Below are 26,153 nucleotides of genomic sequence, written 5' to 3'. Positions count from 1 at the left end.
TCATGAGTGTAGTGTAGTCATTTTGTATTTTACACGACATAAATAACTTGTATCATGCCCATTGAGTCAACTAAAATACTTCTTACATTTATTCATTTAGCAGACGTTTTTTTTTCTTCTTCTTAATCGTACTATCCCACACAGAAGATGTCGCTATTTTCTAATTGGTAATGTAACTGTAAATGTAATGTAAATGTAATGTAACTGGTTCCCTTTGCATGCGGCTCTGCAAATAGGCTAGTTTCTTACTGCTGTACAGTAGCTACTTATGGTACACATCTGAGCTATAGCTACACTGATGTTATGCTACTACCTAGTCTAGACAAGCTAAGTAACGCTGTTAGCCAGGAAGTCTGAATGATAGAGGGTGAGCTAGCTATCTACAGTAGACAACAATGTCTGATACAACTACACCAGTGCAGTGTAGTTAGTCAGCCGCTACGTTGGCTCTCTGTTTAATAGTCAAGATGAAGTATATCGTTATATTATGTATTGCCTCGCTGGCTCCATTTTGGGTCAATTGTGCAGTACATAAAACCTCAGACAAACCGAAAACTCCTGAGAACGGTAAGTTGCAGCTAGCTGCTAAATTAGACGAGCTAACCCTACACAACACGGTACGACTAAACACTAGAGACTCAAGATTGCTAGACTAGGCTAGCAATCTTGAGTCTGTCATAATGCGCCCTTAGCAGCAATTATTTAGTGTGAGCGTTGCACATCTAGCTACAAGTGAACAGCAAACATATCTATTACTGAATAGTAATTCGAATCTAACATAAAATACAATAACAATAATAATATATTAAATACTTAAACATTACATTAAAAGTGTGTCCTGGTCGTACAACCAAGGACTCTAGTAAACTAGAGAGCTGGTATCTAACTTGTACTAGTTAGCTCTCGCTAGTTGCGAGTTACCGTTACAGTACCACACTTTGGCTTGATTTATTGCTATTATTAGCCAACTACTGTGGCTCCTCTAGCTCTTGTAATATTGATCCTAGATTGAACGGTTGTCAGTTTGTCAAGTAAGTGGAGGGGCTCATAGCAGCTGCAAGGGTTAAAAGGTATGCCTGAATGCTAGTTAAAGCTAGTTAGCCACGTTTCTTCCTTCTCAGGCGTAGCCCTTGAAATACCCAAACTGCCAAAAGCTAGCCTAAGGATGGTCTTTGAGAAGTGTTTTCCTGAGGGTCGCTAGCTACAATTGCTTGATAATTGCCTGCGTAAGATAGAATGTTCCGTTAAAAAGATAAAAAGCATTATTGGAAGCATAATTATTTTCGGATGCCAAGCCTATGTGGCCACTAAAAACGACAATAGTATTTAGTTTAGAATGACAATTTATCTAAGGCAGAGACCAACACCCCACCGTGTCATTCCAGTCTATGAATTAGCTGGAAAAAAACTTGCTTGTTGTCATATGACTATGGGAATGGGTATATCTCAGTGGTAGACCACATATTTAAGAGGTTGCAGGATCCAATATATCTAATATATATATATATATATATATATATATATATATATATATATATATATATATATATATATATATATATATATATATATATATATATATATATATATATATTAGTACTAAGCTGACACGTGTCTGCTAAATGAACACAATAAATGAACAGCATGTTCCCTCTCTTCTCCAGAGGCTCTCAGTTTCATGCTCTCTGACTTCGAGGTGCTTCCTGTGTCTGGCCTCCAGCAGCACTCTGTTAGGAAGAGGGATGTCCACACCAGGTCCCAGGTGGAACGCCTGGTCAGCTTCAAGGCACTCCAGAGGTAGGCTAACCACACTACAGAGCAGGACCATTCAAAGTTGGCTCTGGGTCCAGGGAGACTCTCTCACAGGGATTCTCTGGAATGATTGTCTATAACAGCAGTGGCAGACAATGTGCATACAAGGTGGTCAGGTCTACCAGATGAAAAGTGGTTGGTGCTTCATCTTGATGAGGGGTGTAGCCCGTAGCCTTTAGGCAAGTCATTCTGTGTATTCCTCCACATGACAGTCGCTTGTCTCCCTACAGAAATTTCCAGCTTTACTTGACCACCAACACAGACCTGTTCACAGAGGACTTCAAAGCAGTTTTTGTAGACAAGCAAGGAAAGGAAAAACCTTATAATGTCCAGCTGCAAAACTATTTCTCTGGACATGTTGTTGGTGAGCGAGTCACATATATATAAATTGAGATTTGCTGTTGAATTCTATGAAACGTACATTTTTAGTTGTGCAATAATACCTTGTTGTCTATAGGAGAGGAGCACTCGCGTGTGCAAGCCCACATAGATGGGGATGAGTTCTCAGCCCACATTCTGACTGATGAGGCAGAGTACAACTTAGAGGTAAGGCTCCTCCAAATACTATTCCAAACACAAATAGTGTTTGTCTGGGAGTAAAGGATCTGTGTAAACAAACAAACCTTTTCTGCCCCCACTTATTACTCTTATCCATTTTTCCTTCCCATAATTTCTGTCTGTTCTTACTTCATCCCTCTGCCTGCCCTCCCATCCCCAGCCCCTGTGGAGGTTCACCAAGGCAAGTCCTGACGGCAGGTTGCTGGTGTACCGTTCAGAGGACATTAAGAACCTGAGCCGCCTTGCCTCTCCAAAGGTGTGTGGTTACGTCCATGGTGCAGCCCAGGACCTCCTTCCAGAGGGGCCCCGGATGGCTGCAGATGCCGAGGAGGATGGTAAGCGTGTGTCTGTGTGTGTTTGTGAATGTGTGTGGGCTTTAATGAGGGAAAGATATGTGCTGCTGTTCTGGCAGTTGAGTAACAACGTTTAACAAACCCTTGACTTCCTGTTGTAACTGCAGTTGTTAATGCAGTTATATGAACATGTGGTGTTTGTGTGCCCCAGTTTCTGTGGATCTTTTGTAGATGCAGCTTAAGATGGTGTGTTAAATAATGAGTATTTTGAAGCCTTCAAGTAAAAAATGTAAAGTCATGTAAAACAACTACGGTACACTGGTTAGACTAGGAGTCAATTATGAACAGACCATATTTCTTTGTGCTGCTCTTACTGCCTGCTAGGACAATACGTGGAGTTGAATCATCTCACAGTGGAGGCATTCAAATTCATGAGAGCACTTAGTATTGCGTATATGCGTAGTCAGATGACTATGATTCGCAGGTCTCACGCGCTAGTCACCCACGTTTCCTGGCTCTGTAGTAGTTCGGGGCTGTGACTCCATACTCTAGAGAAGCCTGCTTTCCTAGACTTCTCTCCTAGACTGACCTGAAGCCAAAGGACAGGTGTAAGTGACAGAATGGAGGACAAACGTTCTTTTTGTCCAGGCAAATAAAGAATTAGGTCAATATGAGGTATTGAAATGTGACTGAGGTCTAAAAGGAGGAAGGATATATTACAAAAAGGGAGATAGACAGGGAGTGGTGAGGTGATTGCGGAGTGGTGGGGTTTACTGTCAGGTCTCTGCCTGAAGGCTCAGTACGACACATACAGCCAACTAGGAAAGGACCTCGTCATGCATGATTAGACTGCTATGATCCATCTGACTCATTTATAAAGAAGGAATAATCAGGAGAGTTGGTCCGTTGTTATTCAAGCGCGGTTCAGTGGTGGGTCCTGGTGAAGATGTGCAAGTGTTTCTTCAACTCACTGCCATTAGGCAGGTTAATACAACCTGATTCACATTTATCTTGCAGTGGGAATCTGCTTTGACTGTCAGTCTCTCTTTGTCTCTCACTCTGTCTCTGTATGTTCTAGAACCCCATCTGCCTTGACTGTCAGCAAAGAGTATAGAAGCACTCAAGCAGTCAATATACGTTCTTTGCTGTCAGTCTCTCTTTGTCTCTTACTGTCTCTGTGTGTTCTAGAACCCCATCTGAGAGAGAAGAGGCAGGTCCACAACCACAAGAAGAACACCTGTCCTCTCCTTCTGGTAGCAGACTACCGCTTCTTCAAGCACATGGGCCGTGGAGAGGAGAGCACCACCCTCAACTACCTGGTAAACTACACACACACCACACACACATTTCAGTTGAAGGAATGTTCCTTCTCCCAAAACGTCATATGTTGTGCTGTTTGTCCACCAGATTGAGCTGATTGATCGTGTGGATGACATCTACAGGAACACTACTTGGGATAACGAGTTTAAAGACTATGGCGTGCAGATCCAACAGGTGTGTGTGCGTGCGTGTGTGTGTGTGTGTGCGTGCGTGTGCGTGCTGGGGTATGGATGTGTACTTAAATGCATACTCATTCATACATTGCCGAGTGATTAACATTGGTTTCCAGTGCAGTGTGTCCAAAGTACGTGTGTTCAGTATTGAAATATCACTTTAGTGTTTACCATATTACGCATGTCAGTGCAGAAGATGTCCACTGGGTTAGGGAGTAAATGGAGACACTGTTAGTGTAGTAAAACTCTTAACTCTCACATGTGCTGCTACAGCTCATAAACTTCTGTTGACCTCAGTAATGTGTTTCCAGATCGTCATCAACAAGGAGCCGACAAAACCACCAGCAGGCATGGAGGCCACAAACTGGGTCCACTACAACATGAAAGACAGCCCTACGAAGGGCAAGGAGGTGTGGGACGTCAAGAAACTCCTGGAGGTGAGAGACGCCACAACCACAACCGACTTTGTATAGAATGCTCATTAAATATTAACGTTTTTCTTTTCAACTTTGAATACCCCCTTTGTAATATAGTTTCTTTGTCCTCCAGCAATTCAGCTTAGACATGGCAGACAATGCGTCAAAGGTGTGCCTGGCTCATCTGTTCACCTACCAGGACTTTGACGAGGGGACCCTGGGCCTGGCCTATGTGGCCCCCTCTAAAGCCATGGCCCTGGGGGGGCTCTGCCCAAAACGTTAGGACCCTCTCATAGTTATCATTCTGAAGTGTTTTTCAGGTCCAATTTATTGCCCACCCACAGAGACGTGGTCTTTCTGATGAACATTAATGTTTAAATTCTGAACAGTATGGAGATAAGTTTTTAAAACACATTTTTAATTTGTGTTTTTTTAGCCTACTATCCATCTGCCTCCAGCAAGAAGCCCAGTTACCTCAACACTGGTTTGACCAGCACTAAGAACTATGGAAAGACCATTCTGACCAAAGTGAGTTCTACTTGATGACCACATCCAGTCTCAGTAACGCCCCATATTGTGTTCATTTAGCAGACGCTTTTATCCAAAGCAACGTTCTTGCAACCTCTTGATCATCAGTCAAATGCTCTACCACTGAGCTATACCCAGCATGTCAGTTTCTCTGAAAAGCAGAACTTTTCATCCTATTTTGTGTAATTGTTGACCAGTTTGTTTGTCGTCCAAGCAATTTCTCAGTCCACATGATCAACGCTTGACACCACATGGTTATGTTTCCCTTCCTCCCTGTCTTTCTCTCTGTTTCCTGTCTGTTCTGTTTCTAGGAGGCAGACTTGGTGACCACCCATGAGCTGGGACACAACTTTGGGGCAGAGCATGACCCTGACAACATTCCCCACTGCGCCCCAAGCGACGACGACGGGGGCAAATTTGTCATGTACCCTATCGCTGTTAGCGGGGACCACTACAACAACAAGGTACTGCCCCAACATCATGCTGCTCAAGATACAGGAAGTGAAACTGTGACTGTCAGCCAAGAATGTACGATCCACAAACCACAAAACCTTTAACACTCTCTTACTATCTCTCCGTCTCACTGTCTCACTCTATCTCCCTCTCTCTTTGTCTACCCCTTTCTCTCACTGTCTCTCTCTCTCTCATACACTCTTTCTCGGCCCCAGCGGTTCTCAAACTGCAGCAAGACCTCCATAGGGAAGTCTCTCCGCTTCAAGGCTCCAGTGTGCTTCAGGGAAAGGAACAGCAAGGTGTGCGGGAACTCCCGTGTGGAGGAGGGGGAGGACTGTGACCCCGGCCTGCTCCACCTCAACGACGACCTGTGCTGCTCTGCTGAGTGCAAGTTCAGACGGGACGCTCAGTGCAGGTACGAGGCCTGCTAGACACACCCCTGAACACAACCTGCTCAGTATACACACATAGGAGAGGAGCTTTGAGATGGGAGAATGACGACGACGACTTATATTGGCACACACCTCTTGTCTTTCACATGATAAAAGGTATTTGCACATGTACGGAATGTCAACGACATTATCAATAGTCAACAATGTCTCCAAACAATTGCTACTGATGTCTGAAGTCATCCGCATGCACACTGAGGTAGTTCTCCTGCTGTCCCCTCAGTGACAGGAACAGCCCGTGCTGTAAGAGCTGCCAGTTTGAGCAGGCCGGTAAGGTCTGCCAGGAGCCCATCACTGCCACCTGTAAAGGTCTGTCGCTCTGCACAGGTGAGACATTGCCCCTAGTGGAGTATTCCAAGACCTACAGTCACGTCTCGAAGCACCGTCTGTGGGCTGTCCTAACCTTTGACGCTATACGACCTCTAATACACCCCCAGGTAACAGCAGCGAGTGCCCGCCCCCCGACGACCTCTCTGACAACACCGTCTGTGTGGACAGTGGCAGATGTCGGGAGGGGGAGTGTATCCCCTTCTGCGAGGCCATGCAGAGCCTGCAGTCCTGTGCCTGCAATGGTGAGCTGAACACACACATACACTCCTACATATGGTACCTCTGGTGTGCTTATCAAAATTGTATGTACCAGCAAATAGCTGCATTTGTAAGGCCTAGACCTCTGTTGTGCCCCTTCTCTCTGTAGAGACCAGGGAGTCTTGTAAAGTGTGCTGCCGGGACAAAATCGGAGCCTGTGTTCCATTTGTCCAGACCACCAGTGAGTTCCTGTTCTTGCGGAAGGGGAAGCCCTGCACTGAGGGCTTCTGTGACGGGGCGGTGAGTCAGCATTTCCTGTAGCCCTGACCTTTAACCCCCAAAGGCTTCCAGGACAGGGATAGGATTGGAAGAGAAGGACTGGAAATATTGCTGTCTCCTGTTTGAGTCCTCTGTTGTTTTCATCTTAAGGGTAAATGCATGAAGCAAGTCCAGGATGTGATCGAGAGGTTGTGGGATTTCATCGACAAGCTGGACATCAATACATTTGGTACGTGGGCCTTGGTTAAAGCCTTTATCGAAAAAGATTTACAATTGACTGAATGTTCTTTTTGTCCCTCTGCCCCTCAGGGAAGTTCCTGGCTGATAACATTGTGGGCTCTGTGGTGGTCTTCTCCCTGGTCTTCTGGATCCCTCTCAGTATCCTAGTTCACTGTGTGGTGAGAGAACCAACCTTCTGTACACTGCTCCTCCCTGTCCTACAAACCCCATGATGCATCCTTCCTCTCTGCCTCCCTGACACGTCCTCTCTCTGTTGAATTGACCTTCTCTGTAGGACAAGAACCTTGACAAGGAGTATGAGGAGAACACCAAGACCTTTTTTTTCCCAAGTGTAAGTGTCTGATATATTTGATCTGTCCCATTCTCTGGCAGACATATGGCATCTGCATTGTCAGTAGCATGAACTAGTTTGCAGCCACAATAATGAACATGTCTACTAACCTTCAGAGAGAGCATGAAAGCTGCCCACCTCTTGAATTTGTCCTACTTTCTAGTTTGTGGTCAGGCTATGCTAGGTTAGCTCATGAAGTATCTTACTGCTCTGGGCTCAGCTTACAAGTTCAATTTATGGGATGATGAGAGAGAGAGAAGGCAGACATGGCACCAAATCCAGTCATTGTGCCAAACTGGAATGTCACAGACATTGGTTTACACCTCCAAAAATATGTAAGCTTAAAGAAGCTGTTGCAGAATGTCACAGTGTCATCACAGCTTGATTAGTCTGCTGTATGACAGCTTGCAAAACGTCGGTTATTCAAAGTGCCTGGCACAGAAAAGAGTCTGGTGTGTTACCATGGTGATGAAGGGCAGTGTGTCGGCCGGATATTTTTCTTCTGTCTACTCTGAATTAACCTTGGGTATTCAGATCAAATGACAAGTCAGTCACTGTTTGCCTTGGCCCCTCCCCCTTCCCGGAACTGCAGCAGATGGTGGAAGTATGTAGTAGAGCTCCGCCCTCAGGTGAGTGGGAAAGGCGTGGCTTTGGAGCGTGGCTTGGGAGTCCGTGTGCACGGTCAGTGTGTGTCACATGATGATGCCGTGTCTGTGTGAGGGCTGAGCAATGCACGCTGTCTTTGTAAGGACGAACGCAGATTGATTTTGCATCACCTGCTGTTATGGGGGCAGTGTTGAATGGCGTTGATGTTGTTGCTTTGTCAGTGCGTGAGCTGAGTTTGATCATGCTTGGGCTTCTCAGTTGGAAGGTCAGTGTGATATCTGTTCATGACTGGTAGTGTCGCTTGAAACAGACTGGGGACACTGGTCCATTCCCTTTACAGCTATCCAATTTACTTTAATGTCTTCTGTTAATTATAGTAATCCCTTAAATAAAACAGTACAAGTTTGAACAAAACTTGAGTTGGAAATGAGCCAGCCCCAGTCTCAGATAGTAAACCAGTTTACTTTGCCCTAACACCCCTCTTTCTCTCCTGTTCCCCTCCTCCTCTCCTCCCACCATCAGAATGCCGAGCTCTTGAACAACCCAGAGTCGGCGCCCGTGCGCATCGTCAAGCCTCTTCAGCCTCCCTCCTTCTCCGCCGCCCGGATCACGCCCTCCTCCCTGCTGCATCAGCAGCCCCTGAGCGGGGCCCTTCCTCAGGCCAGCAGCAGTACCCCGGTCCCAGGCCTCAGCTGCGGCCCTGCCCCAGCCAGCGCAGGGGCCCTGAAGGTGGAGGCCCTGGCCACCATCCAGGAGGACCTCAGCATCGACTCTCACCTGGGAGAGGAGGTGCTGGAGGAAGACTTCCTGTCCGCAGCGCCAGCAGCTGCAGCCGGATCCTCCTGCGGCACCAAGGCTTCCTACGAGGACCTGACAGAGAACACACCAGCCAGGGACCAGCGGCGGCTCAAGAGACAGGCCTGCGTGGACAGTAAGGAGACAGAATGCTGAGGTACACACACACACACAGGATGAACTTTGGGGAACATGCATACCAGTGCTCGTATATTTCCATATTATGAATTCTAAATAGATGGATAGTAGATGGCATACTCATACATTATCATAATGCACACCCACAGGCACTCAGAGGGTGATACAGGAGTAGTGGATACACATAAACCCAGGGGTCAAACAGGATACCACAGATGGCATTAAGATCCATTTAGTTGTTCTTGTAGGTCATTAGGAAAATCTGAAATATGTGACAATGATCTAGTGTGGATACAAACAATTGTGTGATGTTTAGATGAATAGTTGCATTTCTCGGATCTGTGACACACTAAAGAAATCTTTGGACTGAATGTAGCAAACAACTGAAATTGCTGCACTTGTATTGGTATTTTCACTGGAAGTTGTATGGTCCTGTTTTTGTTTTGAAATCATGTCTTTGTTGTGGGTCCTTATGCTGGTCACTCCTGTTTGATGTGGCCCTGTGAACTGTCATCTGCATCCCAAAGTTTTGGACGACTCAAGATTTAGTAAGCTGAGAAATCCACACAACTATCACTATTTTATATATTCTTGTCAAGTCATGTTTATCATGCACTTTCCAGCATAGGGTTTACCCATATGAAAATCCTCATAACTAAGTAGTGCCTTTCTGAAGTTGAGCCTGTAAATGTTGCAACCATGCGTCCCTATGTCTGTAACTGTACTGTAAGCAGTAGAAAAACACTCACAATCCACACAGCTGAATATTCAAATGGCAATACTGCACCCATCTAGCTGGAGTGATTTCCCAAAAATTCTGTCCATAGTTCTAAATGTAATTTCCAATGTACGTAGGCTTGAGGATAACTTTTGTTTTGAAAGCATTTGTGCCAACATACAGTTTGCCATTGGCTTGAGCTACTCCTTGGTGTCTTTCATTTTATTTTGCTAAATGTTCTATATTAGATGTACATTTAATTTGAGTGAAATATTCTTCACAGTGGCCAGTTATCTGGCTTCTTGCCTTGTTTTTATGTACAGTAAGTACTTAATAATCTGGATCAATAAATGCCTTGATGTTAATGTGTCATTTCGTCTTGTGTTTCTGTATGACCAAATGCAACTCGCATTCCAAAAATAAAATATTTTATTGTATTTTTCTATACATTTATATAAAAAGAAATTAATCACATCATTACTGAATCTTAACATTCCAGAGAAACTACTCTCTGATGTGGCAATAGATGATGCTGTGTGTTAACGCTAGGAAGTCTTGAATTCTGAGGTCAGCGGTCACAGAGCAAGCTGGCCTCAGGGTGTTCGGGGTCGACGTCTCCCCAGTAGGGCAGAATGAAGGGAAGATCCACCACCCGTCTCTCCAGGACCTTCCAGAGCTGCTCCGCCACAAACTGGTTCCCCTTCAGCGAAAGGTGGAGCCCGTCTGAGAGGAACTCTGTGAAGTCCTGTGGAAAAGCCGAGGACCAAAGATGGCATCAGCATCATTCTATAATAACAGACTCTAAATTAGTGTAAATTACAATAACATCCTGGATATTAGGGGACTTGTACCACAGGGTATGTCTAATGTATTTGTGATATCCATGACACCTTGTAACATGCAGACAAGGAGGGTTTTATTATGTACAGCAGGGATGCAGGATATGGTACATGAGAGGACCTCACCTGTCCATCTTTCTGCATGAGAGTCCAGAGGTCCAGTATGTCGGCCCCACACTGGCCAGCTGCCTGCACACACGCCTGGGCATACTGACCTGCCACTGAGTTTAGACGATTCAGGGGAGAACCTGCCAGTTCACACTCTTTCTGCCAGGCTGCCTCGTTTAGAGGAGGTGGAGTGATGAAGATGACCTTGTCAGCAGTTACGCCCACTGACACTAGGTGCCTAGCTATCTCCTTAAGGTTGTCCGAGTACTCCTGTAATGGGACATGCTGCTTTGGGTTCTTATCTGGAAAAATAAGAAATAACATCTCCTTATCCTGTTCAATATTTCTAGAGCAGCATAAAGCTTTTTACCAAGGCTGTGACGTTAGAGCCATCTGTGGTTGCACTTGCCTTCCAGAGCACAGTCGTTAGCTCCAAAGAAGACTGTTACTGCTGCTATTTTGTTGTGTGGACCTCTGTCGCCAGAGATGATGCGAGGAAGGATTATTTTGCCCCACCTTGAGTTGTAGCCAGACAACCCTCTGTTCACCACGTCGCATTTTCTGGCAGAACAAGACAGAGGTCCCCAAGATTCAAAAATGAATGTAATGTATGTAGCCTAGCAGTCAAATTTAAGCTAAGAAGCAGATACACGGATACACTGACAGAGTAAAAGTAAACACTCGGTTGGATAGTTAAACTCACCTGGCTAGTTTATTGGCTATATCTGATCCCCAACCGCTTGATGAGAAGGAGTACTGAAAAGGGTACGTTAGCATAACTGAGCAACTGACCAGACACAAAGTCACTACTAGCTAGTACAGTACTACTTGTATGTCCTCAATAGAATTGAATTCATGACGGTTGCGAGTATTTACCTGAGTGATTGAGTCGCCAAATAATATGACTTGAGGCCAAAGTATGTTTTTCAGTGTGGACATGTTTCGTATTAACTGATTCTGAGTTCTTTATTACATTAGATTCTTTCCAAGACCAGTTATGTGACTACTAGCGGCAAATAGTTCCATTAATATGCCCCACTTCCGGTAGTGTCCTTTCTGAAATGTTCAAAATAAAAGTCTACATATTAAAAGTAAACAGGCAAGTACACATCCTGTCACGAAACAAAAAGGTTATAGTTGGCCTGGATAAACTACAAATTGTTACCTCTCAATATGATCATTTTAATAATGTATCAGCGTAGACCTGTGTGGCAATAGGCTTCATATCTACATTGTTTCTCTTGTAGACGAACACGTTCTTATTTAACCTACCTTCCATGACAAACCATCACAGCTAAACTGACAAGTGTATTATCATATATAATTATCACCCTCCATTGAAAAAAATGTAATACTTGAATTTAGGATACGATTTATTTATTTTCTGATTTAAAGTACACTGCAATTTCTATGAATTACTCACAGATGTCAGAAATTAACAGTTTTAACATTTGAAAATAAGGCTTTTCTTGTATTTGTACTCCAAATCACACAATGTTGGTTAAAGAAATGTTTGAATGTGTAGATCTACTGTTGAAGTTACATGTGAATGCAGGCATTTTGTTAACCTTGTGAGTTTTCTGTAAATTTTTCAGCTATATTGTAAATTGTTTCTCACTAGCATGTCCCTATTTATCACAACTACAGTGTATTTTTATAGAGTAACATCACTCTGTGATGTTTCATTATATCATCACCATGCACCCAACCCCAGATACCTCTAAAATACCCCTATGCTAAAAGTTTTTCTAAGCTTCTATGAATCTCATACCCTTTTTTATCACAATTAAAACAACAAAAAATGAAGATATTCACAAGAAAAGAGAATGGTTGACAGTGTGATTCCCTAAATACGATTAAGGCATGCAAGTAAGAAGCTGTTTGCTGCCTGTATATTTCGAGGCTGTGGTGTGTTCCAAGTATTCCAAGTTCATGTATACATCTGGCAGGTTGGATATCAGCTTGTCAGTGTCCGGTGTTGTGATACAGGTTGTGTGCCTTTGGCTTAAGATTCAAGGTTTGTAAACAGCTTTTTGGTTTACTTGCAGATGAGTCCTAGTTGGGAGACAAGTCTGAGGTCGAAGAGGTTTTTCTGTATAGTGCAAACCCACACTGATGAGGACTTGAAGGGGAAGTGTACTGGTAGTACAGTCTCAGTGGAAAAGGCTGTTCTAGCTGACTGGTAGTCCTTCATCGGCCCTCTTGTTGCGGATGGATTTGATCATATCTATCACCAGCTCTTCAAGAACGTAGTCTGGTTTCCAACCCCAGTCTCTCCGAGCATTGGAATCATCAAATCTCACTGGCCAGCTGTCAGCTGCAGGTAGTCAAGATTTAGATCATTGAAAAATACAGTAGCAGAATGTATTCCTCTCATGTATTATTATAATTCTAAAGGTCACCAATGATCAAAGGTTCATATACTGTAGTCTGGGACACTTTTTACACTTTTTTGGCCTGAATAAGCCCCACTCTGTCTATTAACATACCGATGGTCTGGCGGACAGAGTCAGGGTTGTAGGTGACCTTTAGGTGTGGCAGGTGCTTGCGGATCTCCTGGGCCACCTCCTCTGGGGTGAAGCTCATGGCATCAATGTTGTAGGTGCGCAGCGATAGCTGACACTTCGGGGCCTGCATGAACTCTACAGTGGCGCGGTGGCAGTCGGCAATGTGCATCATGGGAAGGCGCGTGTCGGGACGCAAGTAGCACTCGTGATGTCCAGTGCTGACGGCGTCGTGGAAGATCTGAACAGCATAGTCTGGGGAGAGGGAATCACTCATGTTTAGATGTTATTGATATTCACTATATGGTTCATAGTGATGTTTACTGCTGATTGGATAGAGGTTACCTGTTGTTCCTCCACCAGGCTGTGTGGTAGCTGAGATCACACCAGGGTAGCGTAGGCAACGGAAGTCCAGTCCATATTTATGGTGGAGGTACTGATGGACAAGGAGTAAACACGGGAGGTAGACACGGGAGGTACAGCAATAATCAACTAGTTTATGTACTGTATGTGGTCACTCATGTGGTCCACTCCAACCTGAAACACATTATCTACTCAAAAATGAAACATCTCAAATAGTGACTTCATGCACCAAGATTCCCAGCAACTAAGGCATTTACAACTCGACACAACATTTACGATGTGTCTTTGCCTATGTGTGCTTAATGTGTATGCATGCATGCATTAGTGTTAGGAATGCATAAGACCACACCTCCCCCATTAGTTCTCCATGCACTTTGGACACCCCATAGATGGTGCGAGGCCTCTGGACACACAGGTCAGGTGCAGGGTCACGGGGGGAGGAAGGACCAAACGCTCCGATGGTGCTGGGCACAAAGAGACGTAAGCAGTTCTCCAGAGCCAGATCCAGCACATTGTGAAGGCCTGGGAATACAACGAGAGGGAGAAAGAAGCTGTAAACAAACAACACAGTGAAGGAGTCAGCCCAGCTCAGCATATTGAACATGGCGTGTGTTTGTGATTTTCAAGCTGACCTGTGATGTTGATCTTGCGTGCCAAGGCGACGTTGGCCTCGCCGACGGCACTCAGAAGGGCGCTGTAATGCACCATCCAGGTGATGCGATTGTTGACAATCAGCTCCCGTAGGCTCTTGTAGTCCAGCACATCGGCATACACAAATGGACCTGTGTGGGTGGGATGAGATAGATGGGCTGTAGCACGCAATGAAGATAACATGAAGCACAACAAGTAGGTGATTTTGATTGAGGAAATGGAGACTTGGATGACTTCCTCTGGCTTACCACTACTGAACACCTCTGATGGAGGCTTCTTGATATCTGAGAGGATAACGTTATCTCTTCCATATTGTTTCCTATGAGTCAAAGACATGCACAAATGAACATAATCTAGCCTTTGTTCAAATCTGCCGCAAATGTACATCCATGAGGAAAACATCTCTCACCTCAACATTTGGGCAAGCCCCACACCTAATTGTCCAAGACCACCTTTTAATGGGGAAAAAAATATACAAATACAGTTATAAAATGATAACGAGTCAGGTAATAAACTAGTCTGCAACTTGTCTCAAAATTGCAGAGAATAACCAGATTATCTATAGACTAATTGTCACACTTTGTTCGACCTTTCTGTTTTTACCAGAGCTTTATCTAAAGACAAAAACCAACTACCGGCCACCAGCTATTATTCTCCACTCTGTCTCTTTCTGGATCTTTTATGTCACCAGCACAGTCTGCTCACAGCCTATTGTAATGAGTGTAAATAGCTTTCACTGGACATTGAAAACAACTCGAAAACCTGACATATTAACGTAACGCCTGCAGTCTACTGTTGATAGCACCACTGGACACAGAATACTATTTGCAATGGAACAATAAGGTTGTTCAGCAAAGAGAGATAAATTAAATCACCTGTAATGAGGACCCTCGGGTTGTCCTCCAGAGGCTCGCTGTACTCCTGACTGTTCCATCTGCTCATTTGTCTCGGCGTCCAACTAAAGCTTCGGGACGGCAAGCAACGCGTGCGGCTGAGACAGTCGCGGCACAACGAATCGGACAGTGCCGAAGGCAAAAAGTGCCGCACACCCGATAGCATGTCGAGATGCAGGTGAAAAGCTGTAAACCTACAACAAACAGTGAGCTATAATACTACATCATAATACATTATTATTACATTCAGGCAAACTATAAGCAGCTTTGGTTTAGAATGAAACAAATCATTCAATTGACTGAAAACATCTTTGTGGAGATCAATGCCTCAGAAATATAAAGAAGGAACGTTATGATAATAAATTGAGAAATATTACCTGTGTGTTGATCAAAACCTGAAAACTGTGCCAGGTGATGGGACGTCCAGTCGTTGATTCAAATACAATTTTAGCCTACTGCACGGAAAAACGCAAAACCTAAACTTGAATGCTAAACTTATTTTCGATTATAAAACTGATTTCATAGTTTTCAACTGTAAGAATTAAAAGATTACCCTCCTATTGGTCACTGATTAGGCGCACCGAGCAACCATTGGGTACCTAAGCAGGCAAAGAAGGTCATGCTGGGATACGTGGTTTTCCTCGTTTGCGATATAATCCCTAGAGCAGGTGTCCCTCGACTGAAGAGGACTACAGTCTCCAGCTTGCAAAGCTTCGCGTGGGAAAACATGCTGACTCATTGCTCACAGAGGATTTGTATTGTGTGTATTGTTTAGCTGAGCTTAACAAAACGGTTACTCCAATAATAATATTACAATGTTAATATAACAATCAGATAATTAAAATGGTATTATTTAATTATTATAATAATTATAAATCAATATAATTAATGTACTTAAAATAGGAATAATGTAAGAAACAATACCAATTACAACTGAAATGAGATTGGCAATATATAACATGGAAGAACATGTGATCATGATCTTTTAAAAGGTTATTGAATCAAGCAAGACAAATACACGTGTTATAAAAACTAATTATTTATAAAATAAAGGTTATAAACTTTCAGATAAAGGTTTTACTATGAAAAATGTAATACACAGTTTTACAGTAGGATACTTTAAATAATCAACATCAAATGTGTCTTTGGAATGGATGAAACAGAACGGTTATGGGTCAAGTTCCCCTGAAGCTCGATCTGCTCCGCGACATTCAAGGACAAGGTTGCGTATTTCCTCCTGAGCCTCTTCAAGGTGTCGAGTGTGTTGTGTCCACCTCAAAAACAGACCTGTTGAAGATTCAGACAAGAACATAAAAAAGTAGTAAAATACACTTTTGAACTATAATTACTGCTATAATTAGGGTTCTCCAGATGTCTAGTGATGATTCAAGAATGAGGCTATTTATATACTCTGTAATCAATTAAAAAAAATACATCAGTGTTGATTAACATTCACAGATAATTAATAGGGCACACAGGACTAGACCCCCCAATACTGTTGATTTAAGCCTTGACATTCAGTATGTTTCCATGAGAAGACCCAGATATGTTCCTTTAGCTCACCTCTCCAGAGCTGCAGGGACTGGGGCTGGACAGAGGGCCAGATGGCCAGCTCTGTGGGCTCATACAGGGGGTTTGAATAGCACTCCCTCTCCCTATGTGTCAACAGAGCCTGGAACAGACAGTGGGTTCTCTCCTTCACACCCAGAGCACACCTGAGGAGATGGAAAGATAGAAAGAGAGAGAGAGTGATAGGGACAGGAACAGGGAAAGAGCGAGGAAAAAGGTGAAGTGAAGTGAGAGTGTAAACTACCAGACAAACTCAGACCTGAGCCTTAAAGGAGTGGAGAGCTGGAGGGGGACTCACCTCTCCTGGTCAGAGTTGCAGAGGAAGGTGCCATAGTTGGAGGCATAGGCATCCGAGGCCAGCCGTATGAGCAGGGCCTCAGAGAAGCCCATGGCCAGGGGGAACTGGTGGGCGAGCTGCCACACACAGTCCAGCAGCAGCAGGAACACTGGGGCCTCCTGTCTGATACGGGCGTGGGAGTAGGCAGAGTGGGCACAGCGCTGCTGGAATGGGTGGCCAGCCTGGACACACACACACACAAATACAAGCAAACGCACACCAACACAAAAGAGAAGCATCGTCAGACACAGGAAGGTCAGAAAAAAGGAAGGTCATTCAGTGAGATGAACGCTGACATCGGGAAGATGTGATATCCTGCAGCGGGCCTGCAGTGAAACATGAGTCTCACCTGCACCCACTCCCTCTCCAGCAGAGCAAGAAAGCCAGGTAGTGTGCGTGAACTTGGGTCCAGGATCAGCCGGGCCAGGGAGCTCACCAGCAGAGTGGTGTCTGTCCCCTCAGAACCATGGACCAGAACCGAGTGGCCATCCCTGCCCACAGAGAACCATACAGCAACGCATTACAATTTCACTGTCAATTTGTCTCAACTGAAATGTGTACCCGGCTACTCTATCTCAGTGCAGCACGTAGCATTTTGTTAACAACATTTACAGGGGAATATTTTGGCCTGTGAGCATCCAAAAAATAACCATTGATTGGATTTAGGTTAGAAGGATCAAATGTGTGTGTAGTTACAGATACGGTACACGATTAGTGATACAGATGAACGGATGTAATAGAAAATACAAAAACGGTGAAAAACAGTTGAAGTGAATACATCAAAACCTCAAGAACATATGTAAGCTCAAAAGCATGTGTATGAGAGTGCTATGGAGGCCGACTCTAGTCCTGCGGCTGTACCTCTCCACACACTCTGCAGTGAGGCCAGCGGTGGCCAGGGCATTGTGAACATGACTCAGCCACTTGGAGTTCTCCAGCTTGCTGAGCCAGCGGTCCACACTGTCGGAGTGGTCCCCACAGGCCTCCATTAGCTTGATTAGACTCTCCTGGAGCACCTTCCCTCTGAGGAAACACACACACACAGACATTTTATTGAATTCCATTGGCACGTCACACTATTATGGAACTCTTAATAATAATACTATTATATTACATTTACAAAATCCCATGCTTACTCTCAACTCTCCATGTCTCTCTTTCTCCCTCATACACGCACGCTCACACACACACACACACGCACACACACGCACACACACACATGCATGCAAGCACACTTCTCCTCTCTTGCTCCCAGCAGCACACCTTTCCAGTTGCCTGTGCAGTCTCTTCCAGCAGCTGTAGCTGGATTTGGACTCAAAGCCGCCCCCTGTCATCCTCGCCTGCTGAGCCTGCTGGCTGGAGCGGGTGTCGATAATGTAACCCTTCTCTGACCCGTCAATCACAGCCTGGAGGAGGAGCTCATCCTCCCTGCAGCGCTTCCTATTGGCTCCTGTCAGGGGCTGACTGCTGCGCATGATGACCTGGAAGACACACGAGTCAGGGAGTTTAACTGTTAACTGTCACATACGTTCCTTTATGAATTACACTGTAGTTACATGGAGGTGTATATATGTGAATGCATACTGGTTTTGTGAGTAACTGTGTATATGCCCGTGGGCTTGTGTGTCACTGCATGTGTGTGTGCAGAATGTGTGTGTACATTCTTTTGTGACTCTTGTATCCGTACATGTATGAACATGTACTAGTGTGTGTTTGTGTGTGAGTGTGTGTGTGTCCTCACCATGCTGTTAGGCTTGTGGTAATAGCAAAGCACAGGGAAGCGCCCCCATTGTCTGAACTTGGCCACCTTTATGAGAGCCTCATCATCAATGGCTCTGGGGACGATCACAGCAGGGGGGTAGGATGGACACACACAGTAGTCCCTGTTGACATGACTCAGCCTCCATTGGTCATTCTGCATAAGGAGATCACAATGATAAAATAAATTATTATTATAGGTATAACTCAGTTGTATAATGTTTGACTGTAGATTAAGAGCAGGTTATAATCCCCTGACCCCAAACATACATATTTTACTGACAAAATACTGTACATATCCTACACTTAAATACTGGGGGAAACCAGTTTTGGTGTTGAACGAGAGGACAGAAAAGGATGATATAGCTAAGTTTGACTGAGACTGGTGTCAAACCAATGGCTATATATCCTCTACGTGTGTTCTGTGCAGTTCTCCTGCAGTAAGTGAAACCACATGCTTGTGGCTGTGACGCTTGAGTTCTGATCTAAGCAGCAGGACGTGTAATACATTCTGACCCCTGCAATGAGCTTGCCAAGTGTTTGCCACACTGTGTGTGTGTGTGTCCAGGTGGCCACTCGTTCCAGAAGCGCCACGCTCACTCAGCTTGCTCCAATGCCCGTCTCCGACACGAGACTCCAGTGTTCTTGTTGATGCCTGATTGTGTGAGCCCCTGGCCTTGTCTGTTTGTGAGTGTATGCCTGTGTGCATGTGCATATGTGTGGATGGTGTTTTACCAGATCCTCCATTTGAGCGTAGTCTAGCTCAGTGGATGAGAGGCCCCACTGGCCTTGCAGACTGAGACCGGAAGGTCTGTAGAAGAAGGGATACGTGTGTGACACTGTCTCCAGAGACGAGAGAGTCTAGGGAGAGAGAGACAAACTGTGTTTTGAGTGTTACCACACCTTTAGTGTTACCACACCTTACCGGATGTCTTGTTGTATCTTACTCAACAGTTTTGCACAAAAAAACAGAAAGTAAGAGAGGGGTGGTGGTGGTGGGGGGGGGGGGGGGTACTGACAAAAAGGGAAATGATTTCCTTCTCAATATCCTCTGAAACTTGTAGATTCCATCAGTTTGTGTGTTGTACCTCAATAGAGTGGCCTATGTTGAGACACTCTTCCATACCCGGGATGTCCAACTGGAGAACACTTAGGTCCTTACACCGGAGGGTGATTGTCCCAGATGACAGAGTTGGCCTTTAAGGAAACACACACATACCAACATAGTAACACACGCACACACTTATACATACACACAGACACACACAAATATCATCACACTGGCCTCTATCTCACCCCACACATAATATGCCCTTCCCCCAACCCTAGGACTCCACAGCCTGCAAAACAAAATCTTGCAGCAAGAAAGGCAACAAAAAAGCAACTGCAAAGGCCAACACGGGGGAGTTCTACACGTTGACAGTTTAATGGGGCCCCTTTTACCCCTCAATATCAAACCTTTGACTGAATGGTATGTTCCCAACAAGCTACAGTAATTCATGGTTCATGGGTTTAAATGAACATTTTAGTTTCTGCCTTAATGCAAAGCAGTTTGACTTGAAGCGAACATAAAACATGGTTTTAGGAGAGAAAGCATGTCAAACATTAAAGGCGGTACAATATCGGAAAACAGTACAAAAACAGACGACCATGACGCCTGAAAATGAGAGAGGCTCTATACTGTATGTTTTGCGGCACAATGCTGTGTGATGTCCTGCAAAGCATACAAACACACATAGCAGCACACACAATGTCCAACCTTTCACTCTGGACTGAACTAGAGAAGAGGCTGGAATAGCCTAACAGGTTTTCCACACTAGTTAAAGAGAGAAGAGAGAGAGAGAGAGAGAGAGAGAGAGAGAGCATGGGATGGATCTTGAGTGAAGAGATAATCAGACATCTACTGACAATAGAAGAACAGTGAAGAATGGGAATAACGTTTCATTGTAGACAACGTTGAATATCATAATTATAGCCTAACGTTTGTCACAATCAAATTAGTTATCTTCTATCCTTTACGCACTGAGGTTGTCTCTGATCCTGAATTTGTGTCCATGTAAAGGTGAACCTTCTTACCTCTTCTCAATAGCATCAATGTTTCTGAGAAGCACCAAGACCTGTTTCGGACTGTCTCCATCCCTGTCAGAGAACAGAAGGTGATGCCCTGTCACACATAATGTCCCTTTCATCGGAGCATGTGACGGCCGTCGTAGGACAACATCTTCAACGTTGGCCGTTTTTATGTGCTCCGAAAACTCCATCTCTAGCGCCTACGCGCAAAAGGTGGAAAACTGAAAGCTATTCGGTTTGACAAAACGTCTTCCGCGAATGAACTATGTTTGGTAGCAAAGGAAATTCACTCCGCCTCTGTTATCTTGTTTATTTGTAAAGAACGAAAAGAATCTCGAAATGAACTTCATTTCTCCAACATGGAAAAAGAGGTGTGTCGGTCCAAAATATTGACTTGCTGCAGTGTTTGCTTGGCGATAAAGGACCCAATAATAGCGACGCCTTTCAGTTTGTGAGAGAGCTCACACCTTATTGAAAGGCCATATCTGCTTTTCACAAAATGTGACCACAACTTGTGGTAAGAGAAGAAGAAGTCATCATTTCCTGGAAGCAGTAGTGAGAGGACAAACTGTCAGGCTATAATCCCTTCCTAAGAAGGTTTTGTGTCTGTAATGATTGGCTTTTTAAATTCGTATTTAATAAGATCCACAATGTGTCAGTTGTTCAATAAGTGTTCCCTTACCAAACTGCCAACAATAAAATAATTTTACATATGCTGCGCTTATATAATGTGTTTCGTAAATAACCACTAGATGGTGTTATTAGGCTACGTTGAACAAAAGATGAATAGTTAATTTCCAGATAGGGCTATGTGTGACTTTTTTTCTGTAATCCTTATGGTTCCGTGGTGTGCCTGGAAAGGTAACAGTGAAACAGATTGCGTATTTTATAACAATATGTTTGATATGGAAACAAAGTTTACTAGTAGTGTATTACCCCCCCCCCCCCCCCCCAAAAAAAAAAATGAAGCTTCATGTCAATATCAGTATAAAAATTAAAAAAAAAGAATGAATGAATGAATCATTGATATTCCAATGTTATATCCTAATGAACAACGACTTTACTAATAACACATACTGCCCTTAGTAATAATGTTAGGTGGGACCTATAAGTGCTGCCTGCCGGTACAAACTAAAATGAAAGTGATCGTGTGGATATGAGGAAAGTTACGGAGACACCTCTCTCAACTCGGGATGGGCGGTCACGCTCTGACACTATAAAGTATAAGTATTATAGTGCACTCCAATCAGAACTGGACAACCCTCTTAATATAAGCGCTCAAGGAATCTGGGAATATCTCATTCAGCTGTTTGCAGCCGCAGAATTACAGTTTATCTATACGCGTTAAACTTTCCACACATATTCAGCACTTGCAATGGATTTCAAAGAACTTGGAGGAGAGGAAAACTGTGAGGGAGACACAGAGGATTTAGATAGTGTGAAAGCGCTTACTGAAAAACTGAAATTACAAACTCGCAGACCTTCATATTTTGAATGGCAAGAGCGCTTACAGAGCCGTCCATGGAAGGAAAACGCAGATGATCTTCAACAAGACTCTGCACAGAAAGTTACTCATTTACCTGAAATTATACGCGATGAGAACTCTGAACTAGTAGTGCGTAACATATGCGGCTTTGATACAATTGATGATGCTTTGGACTTTATTAGGAAAGAACTGGTGAGTCACAGAAATAGTTTGGATTGTTGTGAAATTATATTCCTCTGATACTTGGATAGAGAGCATGGTGCAGAGTATAAAAAATACACGGACATATAGGCTAATCATATGTCTAATTAAAATGGGATATGTTTCATATAGGCTTAAACTTAAGCTTAAACATAGGCCCTTTGTTTTATTTAAAGGCATTGTTTTTTATTGTTTTAGGTTTCGCCTTCAATGTGTCTTTCGTGTTTTTCAAAATTGTTGGTCTGTGCACGCTTGAACGCCTACTGAAAATGTATTACAGTAGGTCTACTCGTGGCTTTGCATCTTGTTGAACACAACTCGTGGCTTTGCATCTTGTTGAACAAACACACAAAACACAATTACAACGCTTTCAATCGCCAAAAAATAAATGCCAGTCATGCGTATATGAGCTGTATCAATGCTAAATCGGTCGAAGATATAGCTCCTGTATTAGCCTAGATCATTCGTTATTTATTACTAATCTATCTATCTACCAACTCCGCTCCCTCCCTACCTCTACTTCCACAGCGGGAGATGCAGCTGCAGGACAACCGACTGGCCCGTCAGCTGATCCGTCTGCGCGTGGAGATACACCGTCTGAAAGTGGAGCAGATTTGTCACCGGCACAAGGAGATGCTGGATGACGCCACTTATGAGCTCGAGGAGTGTGGAGAGGAGTCGGACCTGCTGTGCGACATCCCCATGAAGGCCGCGTTTGCCCTGTCGACACCGCTCAAACACTTGGGCCTCACCAAGATGAACATCAACTCCCGACGCTTCTCTCTCTGCTAACAACTAAGTAGCCCTTTAATTCCTGCATCTGTTTGTGCAGGTTATTGGCTTCACACTACTGCAGATGTTGTTTCACAGCATTTAGGGAATAATAGTTGGCAGAGCTCTTAGTCGGTAATTAACCATGGGAGGAAATATAGATGACTGCTTTGATCTGTGTTTGTGTTTTATCATGGCATGAGACATGCCAGGTGGGGACACACACCCAGCAAAGAAGTACCCTTTCCCCTCATGCTCGGGGGCCCTTGTTTTGAAGTGTGGATCTAAGTAGATTGTGTAAGATAGTTACAGAAATAAATGGCGGCATAGAAGGAGTACAGTGACTCAGAGTCCAGTGTTCTAGGTATTACGACTCATCGGTAGGATAGAATCAGAACTTCTGGGGGACAGAGATGCCTAGAGCATCATCAAGTAGTCTCATGCTGTGTCTCTTCCATGTCCTCTGTGATGTCTTCATAGGGAATCCCACACCCAAGCCAGTACCTCAGACAGATAGAAATACAGACATCTAAACACTGGGAAAGGAAAACTTCTTGTGGTAAAACAGCTCTCACCGATGCAGAGAGCCACAGGGAAAATGGGTCTGGCTGAGTCCCAGACACCAGTCCCACAGGAAACATAGAGGGTCACGCTCCAGCATTCTGACACCTCTTCTTCATCAACCAAAAATAACACTGACTTCTCCAGGGTCAGGACTGCAACGATAGGGCCTAACAGAGGCTATGACCTATGCAAGTTCGCTATGAGATTTTGTTTCCATTCCATTGTCCAGATGTTGTGCAGTACAGTGCTTAGTGTACAGCAGGACAGTCTCAATGTAGTACTGAATTCCATAGACAGCACAGTGTTTCGGCACATAAATAGTATAAGATTAACAGGATGTGTTTCTTACGTTAAAATATATTAATGCTTTCTGTTCTCAGGGAGAGAAGGTGAACAGATAAAATACTAGATGGGTAATACAATTATCTGTGTTACAGATAATAAAGTGAGTTTATGTTTCTCTGTATCTCCAATGTGTGTGGGAAATAAACAACCTCAGACAGACTGGTGTTTTGGGGGCAGTTGTATAACATTTATATTGTTAGGGGTTACACATGTAAAGATGTAAAATAGTTTTGATAATAATCAAATGAATTGGAGAAAGTGGATATTAACATGTTAAAGTTCTGATTTCTTTGTGTCTGTCTGTCAATCAACATCTAGGCTGAAGGACCTCAGTGTTTGTGCAGGTTTAATCTGTCTACAATGCTGAATTTCTTCAACAACGACAATACATCATGCTAGCATACTAGCAAAGCCCGGAAGGACTGCTCCACCCCACAGACAAAAGTGTCATACATGATTAGCACACCGTGCAACCAAATACAGTATGACATACTGTGCTCAATTTCATATGTAATGGATGCTCAAGCACATAGGATGTGGAGTTAGACATTATATACTTTTTATAGGTGACCTCATACATGACATGTGATAGAGATAGACAGTGAAGAATAAATGGTACTGTTGAGAATGATACGATATAGAGGATGCACATTATCTGAAAATTGGTACCTTGAGGCTTAACTCCATTTTAGACTACTGTGATATCATGTGCTCATATTTCTTATACAGCTCACCTGCTGTAACTAATATTCACCAACAACCTGTGGATATGCTATGTTTAACACTATTCTAAATACAATCAATGATAATCAGTATAGACTATACTCTAAATATATATTAGAGAAACTATAATAGAGGCTATTGATATGTACATAATCATTGTAGCCTCTAGTTCTCTTGTGCTTTTTTAGTGAACACAAAAAACAGTATACACAAAAAGAATACATTCAATTAAAAAATGCATTTCTAAAATACTAGGTCACTCAAACATGTCAAGTGTAACCATCTGCTGCATACAGTATGGTTTCTCCTGGGAAGGTCAGAGTTCGGTTGGGGCTGTCTCTGCTCTCTGTGCACTTAGATGCTGTAAAGATTGGATGGCAGGTTCTCACAGAGCAGTATTACAATGTATTGCCCCCTTGGAAAAACATCAGATAGCTATTTGAATACAGACAATATACAAACAAATGTTGAGTTTCAATTGCTGGCTTCTGGCTTGTTTGTAAACAGATAGTACACTGATAGAGACATTGCTCTCAACACAGAAGAATGATCATGTCATAGAACTCCTAAATCAGGAAGTACATTACATTTAGTCATTTAGCAGACGCTCTTATCCAGAGCGACTTACAGTAAGTACCGGGACTATCCCCCCGAGGCAAGTAGGGTGAAGTGCCTTGCCCAAGGACACAACGTCAATCACACTGCCAGGAATCGCACCGGCAACCTTCTGATTAGTAGCCCGATTCCCTAACCGCTCAGCCACCTGACTCCTACAAGTAAACAGACAAGATGAACTTATGCTGATAAAACGTAATCCTTCCTGTGATTTTATGGTTTAATAGATAAAGACAACAAAACATACATTTACAAGAGGCTGAGTAGAATCACCAAGCTGTTACCTGGAACAAGGACCATCAGTTCTTTGTTTTTGTGTAGGAATGAACATTTCATTTTAAACGCTAAGCAGATGATTAACACCTGCATTGTACACACTACAGAGCAATGTGAAGCAGAGGACCCGGAAAATGTGCTGCATTGATAGTATCTAGACGAACATCAGATGCGTCAGAGATGAGATTTCAAATTTACAATTTGGAAACAAGTGACAAGGTTGCAGATTTGGGAGCAGGAAAACCCCTCAGAGAAACTCACTGCACCCACTGACTTTGACGCAGGGTTGTGTGGGGATATCAGTTGTGGATATTCTGATTCTATGCTGGGTTCTCTGTCAAGTGCTTGTTTAGTTAATGTATTCAATTCAAATTCAATTCCAACGGCCTTTGGGATCCCATCAAAGCTATGAGTTTACTAGTAAGAAGATAATAAGTTGCACA

General features: G+C 43.7%; 5 protein-coding genes across 11 annotated transcripts; 2 read left to right on the top strand and 3 right to left on the bottom strand.

Moving 5' to 3' along the window:
* Positions 1 to 237: 237 nt before the first annotated feature.
* On the top strand, positions 238 to 10,006 carry adam17a (ADAM metallopeptidase domain 17a). Of its 2 annotated transcripts, XM_062468885.1 has the most exons (20): positions 238 to 567; positions 1,665 to 1,797; positions 2,043 to 2,176; positions 2,270 to 2,358; positions 2,531 to 2,705; positions 3,852 to 3,982; positions 4,071 to 4,157; positions 4,468 to 4,593; positions 4,706 to 4,850; positions 5,009 to 5,100; positions 5,412 to 5,564; positions 5,769 to 5,968; positions 6,226 to 6,329; positions 6,440 to 6,574; positions 6,700 to 6,830; positions 6,960 to 7,038; positions 7,119 to 7,207; positions 7,324 to 7,380; positions 7,973 to 8,009; positions 8,509 to 10,006. In XM_062468885.1, the coding sequence occupies exons 1-20, from the start codon at positions 468 to 470 to the stop codon at positions 8,919 to 8,921; spliced, it is 2,610 nt and encodes an 869-aa protein (XP_062324869.1). In that variant the 5' UTR covers positions 238 to 467; the 3' UTR covers positions 8,922 to 10,006. The 2 variants fall into 2 exon arrangements, with proteins under 2 accessions (XP_062324869.1, XP_062324870.1); XM_062468886.1 differs by lacking the exon at positions 7,973 to 8,009 and having other exon boundaries at positions 242 to 567.
* Positions 10,007 to 10,067: 61 nt separating this feature from the next.
* On the bottom strand, positions 10,068 to 11,623 carry iah1 (isoamyl acetate hydrolyzing esterase 1 (putative)). The gene is made up of 5 exons (XM_062468896.1): positions 11,461 to 11,623; positions 11,288 to 11,340; positions 10,994 to 11,145; positions 10,603 to 10,886; positions 10,068 to 10,382 (listed from the first exon to the last, which is right to left on the bottom strand). Exons 1-5 carry the CDS (start codon positions 11,521 to 11,523, stop codon positions 10,206 to 10,208), a joined length of 729 nt encoding a protein of 242 aa, XP_062324880.1. The 5' UTR covers positions 11,524 to 11,623; the 3' UTR covers positions 10,068 to 10,205.
* Positions 11,624 to 11,952: 329 nt separating this feature from the next.
* On the bottom strand, positions 11,953 to 15,535 carry tdh2 (L-threonine dehydrogenase 2). 3 transcript variants are annotated; one of them, XM_062468895.1, is made up of 9 exons: positions 15,373 to 15,535; positions 14,978 to 15,214; positions 14,512 to 14,554; positions 14,351 to 14,421; positions 14,084 to 14,233; positions 13,801 to 13,973; positions 13,434 to 13,524; positions 13,074 to 13,343; positions 11,953 to 12,901 (listed from the first exon to the last, which is right to left on the bottom strand). In XM_062468895.1, exons 2-9 carry the CDS (start codon positions 15,159 to 15,161, stop codon positions 12,756 to 12,758), a joined length of 1,128 nt encoding a protein of 375 aa, XP_062324879.1. In that variant the 5' UTR covers positions 15,162 to 15,214; positions 15,373 to 15,535; the 3' UTR covers positions 11,953 to 12,755. The 3 variants fall into 3 exon arrangements, with proteins under 3 accessions (XP_062324879.1, XP_062324878.1, XP_062324877.1); XM_062468894.1 differs by having other exon boundaries at positions 14,978 to 15,206; XM_062468893.1 differs by having other exon boundaries at positions 14,978 to 15,189.
* On the bottom strand, positions 15,384 to 23,062 carry zgc:154055 (uncharacterized protein LOC556036 homolog). Of its 4 annotated transcripts, none has more exons than XM_062468887.1 (12): positions 20,736 to 21,511; positions 20,419 to 20,475; positions 19,748 to 19,856; positions 19,395 to 19,520; positions 18,643 to 18,816; positions 18,165 to 18,382; positions 17,763 to 17,924; positions 17,251 to 17,392; positions 16,863 to 17,083; positions 16,559 to 16,710; positions 15,549 to 16,282; positions 15,384 to 15,450 (listed from the first exon to the last, which is right to left on the bottom strand). In XM_062468887.1, the coding sequence occupies exons 1-11, from the start codon at positions 20,918 to 20,920 to the stop codon at positions 16,164 to 16,166; spliced, it is 1,665 nt and encodes a 554-aa protein (XP_062324871.1). In that variant the 5' UTR covers positions 20,921 to 21,511; the 3' UTR covers positions 15,384 to 15,450; positions 15,549 to 16,163. The 4 variants fall into 4 exon arrangements, with proteins under 4 accessions (XP_062324871.1, XP_062324872.1, XP_062324873.1 ...); XM_062468889.1 differs by lacking the exon at positions 20,736 to 21,511 and adding an exon at positions 22,931 to 22,948 and having other exon boundaries at positions 15,386 to 15,450; XM_062468888.1 differs by lacking the exon at positions 20,419 to 20,475 and having other exon boundaries at positions 15,385 to 15,450; positions 20,736 to 21,507.
* On the top strand, positions 21,982 to 24,359 carry fam167b (family with sequence similarity 167 member B). Its single transcript, XM_062468897.1, has 2 exons — positions 21,982 to 22,407; positions 22,945 to 24,359. The coding sequence occupies exons 1-2, from the start codon at positions 22,105 to 22,107 to the stop codon at positions 23,206 to 23,208; spliced, it is 567 nt and encodes a 188-aa protein (XP_062324881.1). The 5' UTR covers positions 21,982 to 22,104; the 3' UTR covers positions 23,209 to 24,359.
* The last annotated feature ends 1,794 nt before the right edge of the window (positions 24,360 to 26,153 follow it).

The sequence above is a fragment of the Osmerus eperlanus genome, chromosome 9 (genome assembly GCF_963692335.1).
Source record: "Osmerus eperlanus chromosome 9, fOsmEpe2.1, whole genome shotgun sequence".
In the NCBI taxonomy this organism is placed as follows: Eukaryota; Metazoa; Chordata; class Actinopteri; order Osmeriformes; family Osmeridae; genus Osmerus; species Osmerus eperlanus.
This window is presented reverse-complemented; position numbering and strand designations above follow the sequence as displayed.

Bases quoted from the DNA above. Each gene is read 5' to 3' on its own strand.
- adam17a (XM_062468885.1), top strand. From the start codon at position 468: ATGAAGTATATCGTTATATTATGTATTGCCTCGCTGGCTCCATTTTGG. The intron at 1,798-2,042 runs GTAGGCTAACCA...GTCTCCCTACAG, and splicing joins AGCTTCAAGGCACTCCAGAG to AAATTTCCAGCTTTACTTGA. The intron at 6,575-6,699 runs GTGAGCTGAACA...TTCTCTCTGTAG, and splicing joins GCAGTCCTGTGCCTGCAATG to AGACCAGGGAGTCTTGTAAA.
- iah1 (XM_062468896.1), bottom strand. From the start codon at position 11,523: ATGTCCACACTGAAAAACATACTTTGGCCTCAAGTCATATTATTTGGC. The intron at 11,341-11,460 runs GTAAATACTCGC...TACCCTTTTCAG, and splicing joins TTGGCGACTCAATCACTCAG to TACTCCTTCTCATCAAGCGG. The intron at 10,887-10,993 runs GCAAGTGCAACC...TTATTTTTCCAG, and splicing joins TAACGACTGTGCTCTGGAAG to ATAAGAACCCAAAGCAGCAT.
- tdh2 (XM_062468895.1), bottom strand. From the start codon at position 15,161: ATGCTATCGGGTGTGCGGCACTTTTTGCCTTCGGCACTGTCCGATTCG. The intron at 14,422-14,511 runs GTGAGAGATGTT...TTTGACTCATAG, and splicing joins GGGCTTGCCCAAATGTTGAG to GAAACAATATGGAAGAGATA. The intron at 13,974-14,083 runs GTCAGCTTGAAA...TTGTATTCCCAG, and splicing joins ACGCAAGATCAACATCACAG to GCCTTCACAATGTGCTGGAT.
- zgc:154055 (XM_062468887.1), bottom strand. From the start codon at position 20,920: ATGGAGTTTTCGGAGCACATAAAAACGGCCAACGTTGAAGATGTTGTC. The intron at 17,084-17,250 runs GTGAGACTCATG...GTGTGTGTCCAG, and splicing joins TGGAGAGGGAGTGGGTGCAG to GCTGGCCACCCATTCCAGCA. The intron at 16,283-16,558 runs GTGAGCTAAAGG...AATCTTCAACAG, and splicing joins GTCCCTGCAGCTCTGGAGAG to GTCTGTTTTTGAGGTGGACA.
- fam167b (XM_062468897.1), top strand. From the start codon at position 22,105: ATGGATTTCAAAGAACTTGGAGGAGAGGAAAACTGTGAGGGAGACACA. The intron at 22,408-22,944 runs GTGAGTCACAGA...CTACTTCCACAG, and splicing joins ACTTTATTAGGAAAGAACTG to CGGGAGATGCAGCTGCAGGA.